The sequence below is a fragment of the Aptenodytes forsteri genome, unplaced genomic scaffold (genome assembly GCF_000699145.1).
Source record: "Aptenodytes forsteri isolate BGI_AS27 unplaced genomic scaffold, ASM69914v1 Scaffold191, whole genome shotgun sequence".
Classification (NCBI taxonomy): Eukaryota; Metazoa; Chordata; class Aves; order Sphenisciformes; family Spheniscidae; genus Aptenodytes; species Aptenodytes forsteri.
The window spans coordinates 2,078,525-2,090,419 of NW_008794630.1; the positions used below are offsets into that span (position 1 = coordinate 2,078,525).

General features: G+C 53.1%; 1 protein-coding gene across 1 annotated transcript; it reads left to right on the forward strand.

Annotated features, from left to right (window-relative positions):
• Positions 1–3,162: 3,162 nt before the first annotated feature.
• SLC16A2 (solute carrier family 16 member 2) lies at positions 3,163–11,491 on the forward strand. Its single transcript, XM_009273457.2, has 6 exons — positions 3,163–3,277; positions 3,440–3,584; positions 7,680–8,142; positions 8,612–8,755; positions 9,277–9,505; positions 10,837–11,491. Exons 1-6 carry the CDS (start codon positions 3,163–3,165, stop codon positions 11,055–11,057), a joined length of 1,317 nt encoding a protein of 438 aa, XP_009271732.1. The 3' UTR covers positions 11,058–11,491.
• Positions 11,492–11,895: the final 404 nt, after the last annotated feature.

Genomic DNA, 11,895 nt, shown 5'->3' on the forward strand with positions numbered 1-11,895 from the left:
GCTGCCATCCTCCAGCCCGCTGCTGTCCCTGCCGGAGCAAGCAGCGAGAAGTGGGGTTACGTACACCCGGGGGATCACGGCTCCCCAGCTGCTGTTTCATTGCCTTCAGGAGGGGCTGTGGGTGGGAGCAGGGTGGCATGCACGTGGCTGGTCTCGGTGTAACTTGCAGTGCCAAGCAGGGTCAGTGGAGAGGTGGCTATTGGGGAGGGACAGCATGGGTTGAGCCACCTCTAATATTGCCAGCCCCCGAATCAGAAGTCATCTTCACTCCCCCTTGTAAAAGGAGAGTGCTTTAAATGCCTTTTTTTAACTAAAAAAGCGGTTTCTGAAGCCTTTGGTGTTTCTGTAAAGGCATCCCTTGGAGAGGGGGGTTTCTCGGCCATCGCCAGCCGGGTCCCACCATGGCAGCTCCAAAACCAGCCCCTTCAGCTGGCACTTCCAGGAGGTGGTTGGACTTGTGGCACCTCGAGACTTGATCAAGTCTTAACCCGGCTCCTGCCCAAATTCTGCACAGCTCTTGAGCTCCTTCCAGCCCCGTCCTCAGCTGGATTCAGTCCACTGTTTCTTTTAGGATCTGCTTGATCACACCGCGCGGCTGATAAGGCTTCGCACCTCTTGTGGGGGCTTGTCTTTGTGTGTTTCAATATCTCGCCCAGGTTATCAGCCACAGAAGGTTGCGAGGTGTGGCCGGGCTAGGAATTAACCATCTCATCCAAACCCCGTGGAAATCAGAAGCAAAGATTCCCCCCTTTTATTTTTTTTTCCTGTGGGCTTTAAATCAAGTTGTAACTTCTCCAGCATCTGAGAAGCTGCCGAAGGGAAGCCCTGACTCAGGCTGGTTAAGCCCCGTCTGGTTTCCACTGGAGGAATGGCTGCCTCTGCCCTTCATGTCCAGGAAAGTCCAGGAGAAACTTCAATACCACGTTACACAGGTTGCCAAAAATAAACTCTTCATCCCGTGGAGCAGGTCCAGGAACGCCAGCTCCGTGTCTGGAGGGGCAGGTTTGGGGCTACACTTCACCTGAATCCCCATTTTTCTTTCCAACCCGTGGTTTTCTGCCGTGGCTTTCCTCCAGCCTTGCCCTGGCCCAGGTGAAAGGAGACCCCCGCCGTTGCGCTGGGGATAAAACGGGGGGTGGGGGGGGTAAATTGTGCAACCTGCTCTCTGGGGGCTGTTTCGGTGTGAATCATGCCGGGACTGGAGCTGGGGCCGAGGCGGCTTTGTCCTGCCCCCAGATTTTGCCGAGGTTTCCTTCCAGCGCTGGAGCTCACCCAGCCCTCCCGGCTTCCCGGGGCTTCGCTGGGAAGCGCTGGGAAGACAAAACCCCACTCTGGAAGTGAGGCTATTGTTCTTACTAATTTTAACTTGATGTTCTTCCCCAAGCCTATTTTTATTCATTGCTTGTGGTAAGCCCTTTCTCTAAGGTAGAGCAATTTGCCACGGGACTCATTTTTTTGTGTTTACCGATTTTAATTGAGTGATACCTCCTTTTTACAAACCCAAAGCTGGAGGAGCTTTTAAGCGCCCGTTGCTGAGCCTCTCGCCCCGGGTTTGCTTTGATCTCCACAGGTGAGTATGCATTTTTGGGGCCAGAGATTGATATTGCTTATTTGCATGTAAATCTCCGGGTTATTAAGATCAGAATCTGGCCCTTTAAATTTAATACTTTGCTTTATGCTTTTATTTCCGCATTTCTTAAAGTAATTTCCAAAAATAACAAACTTCAAACATGATGGGGCCATCTAACGTTTTACTGCCTTGGCTGGAGTAGAAGGAACATTTCTGGAAGTATATTATCCAATTTAACGAGCCTTTCCCATCTTGGCTTTGCTCCCACCCCTCACCCCCTCTTGGAGTTGTTTTGGACGGCTCTTTGGAGCTGTGCCATCTAATCCTATTAGAAGGACTTTCATTACACTGTGCCTTGTGTTTATAACCAAGAAAATCAGCCGGAGAGGGGGGGTCCTCTCCTTTTCCCTCGCCCTTTTGCATTTCACCTGGTGTCGAGATGAGAGCCTGGCGAGTCCCCTGAGGTTCCCGCACAGCCCTTGCTTTTCTTTTTATTGCTCCGCTCTGCATTTATTAAGGAAGACTTCGGAGTAAATTGGGTCCTTGCGAACTTATAATTAATTTGGAAGGGTCAGTTCTTCCCAGGCTAGCGAGGGCTTCTTTGTGTGGTCCTTTTTGAAAGGCAGAGGTTGGAGAGGCTCTTATATAGCCGGGATTTGCTTTTAATAGGGACCTGGCTATTTTCTGAAAATCTCACGGCTCTTGAAGGACAGGTTGTTATTGTGCCGGGCTGTGCTAAAAGGGTTTGCAGAGCGCTCGGTTCAAAAAAAAACAACCCCCAAGAAGGTACAAAAAAAGCAAGGAGCGCATGTCCCGGGGTCTGTGTGGGGCAGATCGGGGCAGATCGCACTCGGCAGCCCAGAGCCAGCGCCTGAAGCTGGGAGATGCTCCAGGAGGTCCCCCAGCTTGGGTGCCGGGTAGGGCTGGGGGACCCTTGTCCGTCCGTCCGTCCTGCCCTGCCCCGCGCCCCGCCGAGGGGACCTCTTGCTTCTCCTCAGAGCTGGTAGACTGAGATTTTTTTTTCCTTACCACATTGCTTTTCTTGAAAGCCTGCCTTTCCTCCCCAGAATAGTCACAGAAACCATTAAAGAGGGAAGGTGGAGGGCAGGGAGAAGACGACAGGCTGAAATAATCTGCGAATAATAAAAGCTTCTGAAAAGAGACAGCCAGCCAGACAGTGGTTTGCTCCAGAGGTGGGTCGGAAGGAGACGTGAGATCACCGTCCCACCTGGGCATCGCCCGGCAGGGCCAGGGATGCAATCTAACCTGGCACAACCTGCGTGTCTCCCATGAGCTCTGCTGCAACGAGAAATCCCCGCTGAAGGTGGGGCGAGGGGGAGGTGAGGCAGTCCTGGCTCTGGGGAATGGGGAGCAATGAGGGATGAGTGCAGCACCCAGAAACGCAGAGCTATAACTCAAGATAGGAAACTTCATAGCCAAAGCCAGGGAGCAGAGGGCTCTGAGGAGCTCGGGGGGCTTTTGACTGTGGAGATGTCCCCTATGGAAGCGGCATCAGTGGAGGCGTCATTACAGGCACGGCAAGGGCCATTAGGAAGAAGCGTTGAAAGCTTGGTGCCTTCCCTAGGACGCGTATGAACCCAGCGGAGGGGAATAAAAGCAAAACCTGGCCGTGCCTCCATCGCACGGGCGAACAGCGAGACGCTGCGGATTGCGCCCCGGCCGTGACGCTGGTGGGCAGCGCGGGCGGTAACCGTGTTATTTATGAGCTGCACTGTTAATTAACGGCGTGAGGGGGCTGCCTCTCTGCCGAGCCCACCTTCAAAGCTGGAGTCGGTCCCTGGTTGTTCTCCTTCTGGCACCTGTTTGATGTCCCACCCTGACCGTCGCCTTTCTTCTCTCTCTCCCTAGCATGGGTCGGCTCCTTGGCCATGGGAATGATTTTTTTCTGCTCTCCCATCGTCAGCATCTTCACCGACCGGATCGGCTGCAGGACCACAGCAGCCTCGGGAGCTGCCATCGCCTTCATTGGACTCCTCTCCAGCTCCTTCACCAAGTAAGGCTGCGGAGGGGCCATCCAGCTCTTCGGCGAGCTCCTCCTCCTCACTGTTCCCTGCAACCCCCCTGCCTACACATTGCTGCTGCCTTTTGGGGCAAAGCGGGTGGTTTCCATCCAGATGAGAGGTCTCCTGGCATCCCTACAGCCCACGTGTGCACAGCCTGTTTCTCTCCAAATTGAACCAAGTTGCTCTTTTGTCCTTATACAACAAGGGAGTGAATTTTTCCTGAGCGAGGGTCTGTCTTTTATGGGATTTCAGCCCTCAGGCCCTTCATTTGATCTTTAGAACAGGCAGCGAGAAGTTGGTGCGCCTCTTGCAGGCAGCTCCAAAGAGACGCTCGCGGACAAAACCGTTCTCCTTTGCAACCAATTTCACATTTGCTACTGAAAGTAAATTAATGCTTAAAATAATATTTGATGGGTTACACCTGGCAAGAGGGAGTTTCCATGCAGGGCAGGCAGGGAGGGGGACGCAGACGGGGTTTGAAGCAGTTTGTGCTGTTCCCGTGCCGGTTCGGGCGTTTGAGGCAGCGCGGGGCGATTGCTGCTCCTCGTTTTCCACGGCTGATCCCGTGCCATGAATTTCTGCTGGCAGGCTCGCCGACGTGCATTTGGATGGCAGGTGTACCTGATTCGATGTGAGAATCTTTCCAACCCAAGACATTTGCATCTTTGTGGGAGCAAAAAGAGGTCACCTCAGAGGTCCTTTATGTGGCACTTGTTAAATGGAGTCCCAAAGGCACTGTGGAGTCACCCTCCAAAGCATCATTTGCCCCAGTTTTTCGGAATAAAAACATCGCTTTGGGTTGGATTTCAGTTAAAATCAATATTGTTTTAATTAAAATGCTTCAAGAAGTGGTTTTTTTTAAAAGCAAATACATACTAGTTTCCCGGAGGGTGACTTGCCTGCGCTGTGCTCCCTCCCTGCCCACCCTGCCCGCGCGGGGCAGTGGGACGCGCTGGTTTTACCCTGGTCAGCGAGACCCTCGTGCTCAGCTCCCTTTTACCCTGGTCAGCGAGACCCTCGTGCTCGCCCCAACCCTGGTTCCCTGTGGATACGTGCTGTGAGGTGGGTCCCCGAGTCCCCAGCTGCGGGAGCCCCCCCATGACGCTGGGAGGGGGGAGGCAGCTTCTGAACCTCCTGGCAAAGCCCCAGGGACTGGGGCCGATCGCTTCCGGGGGACTTGGGATGCTAAAACCATCTCTCTCGGTCAGCAGCACGGGCAGAGGTGTGGAAGGAACCACCCTGCGACTTCCTCCGCAGGTGCCACCCCTTTGTATTTCAAAAGAGAGTAGTAATCGGAGAAAGTGCGGTCGGTCCTGAGGGAGGGTATGCCCGGGCTCCTGGCAGGGCAGATCACAGGCGCTTCCCATGCAATCTTGCTTTCCTTCTAATCAACGAAGCTTGGACTTTTTCCACACACGCACACCCCCCCCCCCATTGTAAAATGTTCATGCAAAGCAAAAGAGCTCTTGGGGCCACATCGCTGCCAGTGGCTTGTTGCGTTGGGCTTAGGAAAAAAAAAATCAAACAGTACGGGCAGAGAAGAATATTATTTCCAGGAGAGCTCCAGAGCCGCAAGCCCCATTTCCTGCCTTCTCGCTCTCGGTTCCCATTTCTTTGGCTGCCTTTTAAGGGAGAAGGGACCCCATTTGCAGCTGGACTGAGGGAAGCTGCCTTCGGCACAGCCGAGCCGGAGCCGGAGGAAGAGCAGCGGGGCTGCGGGATTTGGCAGCGCTCCATCTGGATGGCGAAGGCCTGTCCCGAAAGTCGGAGCTAGCAGCTCCTGCTCACCCAGAACAATGGAGAAGCTTTCTTTTTTTTTGCTTTTTTTTTTTGTCCCCCTTGCCAGCTCTGCCAGCCGCAGCTGGAGATGACCCACCCAGTGCCGGCTGGGCTACGTGCACCGGTGCAAAGGGAGCTGCTGTAAAGGGAGACGCAACCTGGGTTTGGTGGGCTCAGGCAGGACAGGATCAAGGCTAATCAACCCTTTTATCTCCTGGTTTCTCTAAAACGGGTTTGCTTTGTCCAAACAGAGGAGCAGCAGTTCCCAGCACTGCACCGAGCTGATCCAAAAACCCACTCAGCCGCCGAGCCTGCACGGCTGCACATGCTCAGTGCCTCCTACTCTCAAAATATTGGGACTTTTGTGTGAAAACCACAAAACGTGCTGAAAAGCAGAGCTCTGGGGAAGGCTGAAGTTTTCTGGATGGGGTCGAGGCGAGGGTTTTCCTCGCTTTGCTGCCTTGCACCGGAGTGCCTGCTGCACTCGTAATCGGCTCGAGCCACCGCAGATCTTACGCGCCCTCAAGAAGAGAGAAATCCCAGTTGTGTTAAGACTTCACCGTCCCTCAGGTTTCAGGGGGATGTTTTAACGTGAGGAATGGGAGATGGTGGCCGGTTCAGCAGGACTGTCTTCATACGCCCCCCAATGCCCTCCCAGCCCTCCTCTTCTGCGCCATTAAATGTTCTGTGGTGGGGTTTGAGTCCCTTTTCATCTGCCTCTCCTTCCCCTCGGCAATTTCTGCCCGGTTTCTCCTGCAGAGAGAAATCCCCCAAACCTCTGCCAGCAGGGCTGAACCAGGGCCGTTCCCATTGTGAGCTGTAAGTAAGAGGCAGCTGTTGGAGGGAGACCTCTTTGTCCCAGGAGATGTTGTTATCCATGGGAGACGATGCCACCCTTCCCACCGGAGAGCAGCTGGCCAATTCCCAGCGAGCGGGGTGGGAAATCCTGACTAAGAAGCATGGCTGAAAGGAGCCCCTGCTCATGCAGGGGTGTCTTAGCGTCAACGGGGAGCAGATGGGAACCGCGGCATTTGTCTCCACTTATCCGACACGTCAGCTTAGCTGCAGTACCAAAGCTGGTGTGACCCAGCTGAGATGGCCAGGGCTGGTGCGTGGGAGGTCAGAGACAGCCTGCGTAGCCCAGCTGCTTGCCTGGCTCCTGCAGAGGGAGTTTCTGATGTGGCTTCATTCTGGAATAGCTGGAAATTGCCTTTCATGACAGTCATTTGTCTTTGAGACGTTGGGTACAGCAAGCACGTTCTGCTTTCTGCTTGGCTAGCTAAAGGGACGAGTGTGTAATGGAAGAAATGATGAGCTTGTAAACGTTTTCTCAGCCTCAAACTGCTCCGTTAGATCTGGGCTGCTGTCTTCTCGCTTGCTTCACGAGCAGCACTCAGTATTTCACATGAGTTGTTCTGAGTAAAGATCCTGTTTGTGCAGCATCGCTTGCCCGGTGAGCTGCCCAAACGTTTCCATCGCACTCTCCTCCCCTGCCGTATTTCATGGCAGACTTTTGCAGCTGAATGTATTGCATGGGGATGAAGAAAAAAATTCTTCACCTGGAGAGAAACACAACGGGTTATTTGCACCTAACGAAGCAGCCTAACTTTAGGCTCCTTTCTCAGCTGCTTCTGTTGGGAAAACCAGGCTGGCAACAGGGAAACGGCTCCTTCCAAGGGCTCTCAGGACTTTCCACCTGTTCTGTAGAGCAGCCACTTTGCTCCCTCCTTGAGTGCAGCCACCAATGTAAGGTACAAATGAGATCTATTAGCTGTCTAATTGAAGCTCCCAGAGGAGCTTAAAGAAGAAGAACTTAATTAACCAGCCTGGAACCTGGGCAGAAATGCAATGTTCCCTTCCTAAGTGCCTAATAACGAGCAGGGTTGGTGCCTTCTGCTTTCAAACACTGGGTGCACAATGTTTTCAATTAGTCCTTTCAGTGGAAAAAAAATGGATTTCTAGCTAAAAATAACCCACCCTGCCTACCTTAGAAAATCTTGCTCGCTGTAATTTAAAAACCATTCAAGTTAGGTCAGCTTCCCAAGGAGGGCAGGTTGGCTGCTCTTTGCAGAAAGCACTCCCCAGCTAGACTGCATTTTCCCGAAGATTTAACGTGGCAGCTGTGAAATGAGGATAATCCTTGCTTTGGCTAGGGAATAAGCTCCTCGAGGTCAGACTGTCTGTGTAGCACCTGTGGTGTGCGAGACCTGGGTCTTGACTCCAGGTTTTGCAGGACCGCAGGGGAGAAGGCTTCCTTGCCTCTGCGTAACGTAACCACCTCCATGTGTTTGGTTTTCTCCCACTAGGTCTCTGGAAGTTCGTTATTTCACGTACGGGATCCTCTTTGGCTGCGGCAGCTCCTTCGCCTTCCAGCCCTCACTCGTCATCCTTGGTCACTACTTCAAGCGCCGCCTTGGCTTGGCCAACGGCATCGTGGCCGGCGGCAGCTGCCTCATCTCCGTGCCGCTCCCCTTCTTCCTGAAGATGGTCGGGAAGGCCATTGGGCTGGCGCATACTTTCCAAGTACTCAGTGCCTTAATGCTCATCCAGATATTCTTGTCTCTGACCTATCGGCCCATCTTGCCGCCTTCTTGTGACTCTCAACACGATGGGCAGGACAAGCTGGGCAGCCGGAGCATGCGGCAGCAGTGCTGGTCCCAGACGCGCAAGTATTTCAACTTGAGGGTTTTCCGGAGAAAGACCTATCGGATTTGGGCGTTTGGGATCGCCACTGCTGTCTTGGGCTATCTCGTACCTTATATGAACCTGGTAAGAGCCTTGGCTGGGACTGGCAGGGGAGGGAGGTCCCTTTGCCCAGAGTGAAGGGGCTCCTCCGTGCAAGCGAGGAGGAGGAGGTGGGAAGGTGGAGATGGGCAGTAGGGACAGAGCCACCAAAAGCCTTGAAGCTAAGAAACTGCTGCAGGCACGTCGTGTAAACAGGAACAGTGATGAGGGGAGACAGCTTTTTAATGGTCCTATTTGTCCTCTGCGCCAAGGTGGGCAGAGCGGTCGCTTCCCGTGGCTCCCGAGGACAAGCATCGGTAGCGGGAGAGGAGGGGGCTGTTGGGTTTGGGGTGGGCAGAGGTGGTGTGTGCAGGTCAGCGTGGTGTGAACATGAGGGTCACACAACCACCCCCAAAGCCACAAGCCCTCTGCGGGAAGTCTTGTCCCTTTTTGGGATATGAGAGGGATTAACTTACTGAGGATTCGTGTCTGTGCGTCCTTCCCTCCATCCTAGGTAAAATATGTGGAGAAGCGATTTCAAGAAACCAAAAAAGACTGGATCCTCCTGGTTTGCCTCGGAGCCATGTCAGGGCTGGGGCGCTTGGTTTCAGGCCGCATTGGCGACTGCATTCCCGGGCTGAAGAAGATTTATCTGCAGGTACGTTGTGTCTGACGCTCCGCGTAGCTGCTGGCTAACAACTGCGGGTCAGGGGATAACCTCTCTATCGACAATCTGCTTAATAACTGTCAACCACAGATCGCAAATCCTTTACCGACCATTACCTAACACCCTTGTCTGCTCTTAGGGAAGAAAATTTATTACAGAAAGGTGTACAGAAGTTACACACTTGACCTGAGGTCTTGGTGTCCATTCAGCAATCAAACTCTGTGGTCTCAACTCTTCCCAAACTGCTGGACACCTTCTCACCTTCTTGTGATTTTTGAAAAACAAACTGCTGACATTTAGCAGCTAATCCAGCAGATAATCCTTCCTAAAGCTTCTTTAAAAGGTTATTCTTAAAGGCCTCTCCGAGACGAGAGCAGAGGGTGGATGGCATTGCTGGGTCCAGAGGAGGGGGCGATGTCGTTGACCTGTTCAGTGTCATCTTCATGACACTTCCTGCTGCCCATCCCCACTCGTCCTGCACCCCAATGACATGCCCACTTTTGTCTCCCCAGGTTGTGTCCTTCGTGCTGCTGGGCATTCTGTGCATGATGATCCCCCAGTGCCGAGGGTTCGAGGGCGTCATTGTCATCTGCCTCTTCCTCGGCCTTTGTGATGGCTTCTTCACCACCATCATGGCCCCCATCGCCTTCGAGCTGGTGGGCCCCATGCAGGCGTCCCAGGCCATAGGGTACCTCATGGGGCTGATGGCTGTGCCCATGACCGCGGGTACGCCGATAGCAGGTTGGTAGTGCTGCGGTGCCAGACCTGGATCCAGCTGTTGGGAGGGAGCAGATGCTTGTAGCGGCATACCATCACGGTGATATTTTGGCATGAGACCAGACATACGGTTTTGAATTTTTCTGGCTTACCGTGTCACGTGGGGTTTGAAGTACGGGTGTAGCATCACTCCATGCTACGTCCTGTAGCATCTCAGGGCTTTTCTCCAGGCTGATGAAAGGTAACCAGTGAGGCAACAGCGAGAGCGACCCAAGGTCACGTTAACTGATTTCTGTTTGAAGCTGAGCTAAAAATTGGCAGACATTAGTTTTCTAGAAGTCCTTTTAGATATCTGGGGACTGATTGCTAATCGGTAAGTTCAGCCCCTGGATTGTTGAATCAAAGTTAGAGATGGAGACACCCGAGCCTCTGTCTTCCCAAGACTTGGGTATGTGTTTAAGCACAGTAATAACCACAACGCCCTTAACAGCGAGCACTTTGCCAAAGCTGGCCGTTGAACAGCAGGCCGTCTGCATCAGCAATCGCTAAGCTAAAGCTGTATAAGTGCCTCTGATCTTTCTGCTTCTGGCAGCGAAATTCAGTTTAGCGCCCTCGTGAAGGAACGTGGGGGTGGCAGACATCTCGCTGTTAGGGTGCTGCTGCAGGACCCCCTGCATCGGGCTTGCTAGACACGGGGCTGGGTGAAGGGGCTCATTTCATGGATGTAATCCCCGGGCAAGTGTCTACACAGGAGGAAACTCGGAGGGATTTTCCAGTGCCGATAAATCGCAATGTATTATTCTCCAAGGATGCCTGGCTGTGTTGGAACTTGCCGAACTAACATGTGCAGAACCTCATTGGTTTTTAAGGGATCGGTTATTGTTTGTAACTGGCAGCACGTATTTTTCAGCTGACATCCCCATGTAGATAAAATACCCGTAAGCAAAGCAGGGCTTCCAGATGGAGGCAATCTGCAGAGGAACAGCCCCTGCCCGCTTTTCCTGTCACCTCCTGGCCGGCAAGGCGCTAGGAAGAGCCACCTGAGATGTTTGGTTGTTTAACACTGTCTCAGCTTGCGTTTGGGATGTTTGGGATGTGTCTGGTTGTGTCCTGTTCTGGTTAACTAGGAAGGATGGCTGAGGCTTTCCTTCTTGGCTTCCTTGCTACACAACGTTGGCTGCGCACATCCTTTAATCCAGGGCGTAAAAATTCCGAGGAGTGCAATGGAAAACAAGATTGTTTTAAAACCCCAAATCTCCCCAAATCTGAAGCAAGCTGCAGCTCTCACTCGAGGGAGGAGACAAGGCGGTCGTTAGACTGACGTGGCTATAACCGCCATTGTCCTTCTCTTTCAGGATACCTCAATGATTATTTTGGGAATTACAACGCGGCCTTTTATTTTGCCGGAGTCCCCCCCATCATCGGCGGTTTGGTGCTCTCTGTCGTCCCGCTGGTCCATCAGAGGATGCTGAAGAAGCAGCGCCTGGATTCCGGCAAAGACAAGATGCTGGTCTCGGAGACGGTGGTGAACGGGGAGCTGCTGCCGGGCTGTCCTGCCTCCGAAGCACACATGTAACACCTCCGCTCACCGACACTCACTGTCGCCACCACCAGCCTCTCCATAGCCCAAGCACAGGCCCTTTTCTAGACGGACCATAATTCTCAATGATAGCAGATGCACTATGTAAAGGAAAAAAAAAAAAAACCACAAAAAGTTCTTCTAGTTAAAGGCTTTTAACTAGCAGAAACGCTCTTTTTCGGGACAGTTTTGATTTCAAAGCCACCTTTTCTTTTTCCCTCTAACCATTTTTCTAAGGAGAACTCTCACCAGGATTCAAACTTGATCAATCTCCCGCTCCTCTCCCCATTTTTCTGTACGCCACGACAGAGGTTTACAGCTAATAAATGCCTTTTTAAAGCGGGCCACAGATCGAGCTTGTTGAACCTTGCAGCTGTCCATCCTTCTCCTCCGGTGTCACTCGGGTGTCACGTCCAAGCGAGACAGTCCCCTCCCCGTCCAGCGCCAGAGGCAGTTTTGGAGCCAGCAGATCTGAAGGAGGAAACGCTGCTTTAGTCCGATGCACAAACCAAATAAATGATCGGCGAGTCCCACTTTAATCTTCTTCTCTCCTCCTTTTCCACTGCTCTCCCACACACCCAGGGAGGTGCAGCTGGGATGATGGGGAGCTCGGCCGGCCCCCGATCCTGCCGCCCTCATCGAACGGAGCCACGCGGGAGCACCCACTTCCTGCAAAATATGCCTTAAAAACACGTGGACAAGACCAGCAGGTCCCTCGGCCACTTTCTGCCTCCGTTTTCTCGCCCAGCGACTAATGATTGGGCTTTTGAGGTGCAAAAGAGAGGGGCAGCTCCCAGCGCAGCCCACGGCAGCTGGCTCTGCAAGGCAAAAACCG

Coding starts and splice junctions, on each gene's coding strand:
- SLC16A2 (XM_009273457.2), top strand. CDS start 3,163: ATGAACCCAGCGGAGGGGAATAAAAGCAAAACCTGGCCGTGCCTCCAT. Junction 8,756..9,276: donor TGAAGAAGATTTATCTGCAG/GTACGTTGTGTC, acceptor TTGTCTCCCCAG/GTTGTGTCCTTCGTGCTGCT. Junction 9,506..10,836: donor CGCGGGTACGCCGATAGCAG/GTTGGTAGTGCT, acceptor CTTCTCTTTCAG/GATACCTCAATGATTATTTT.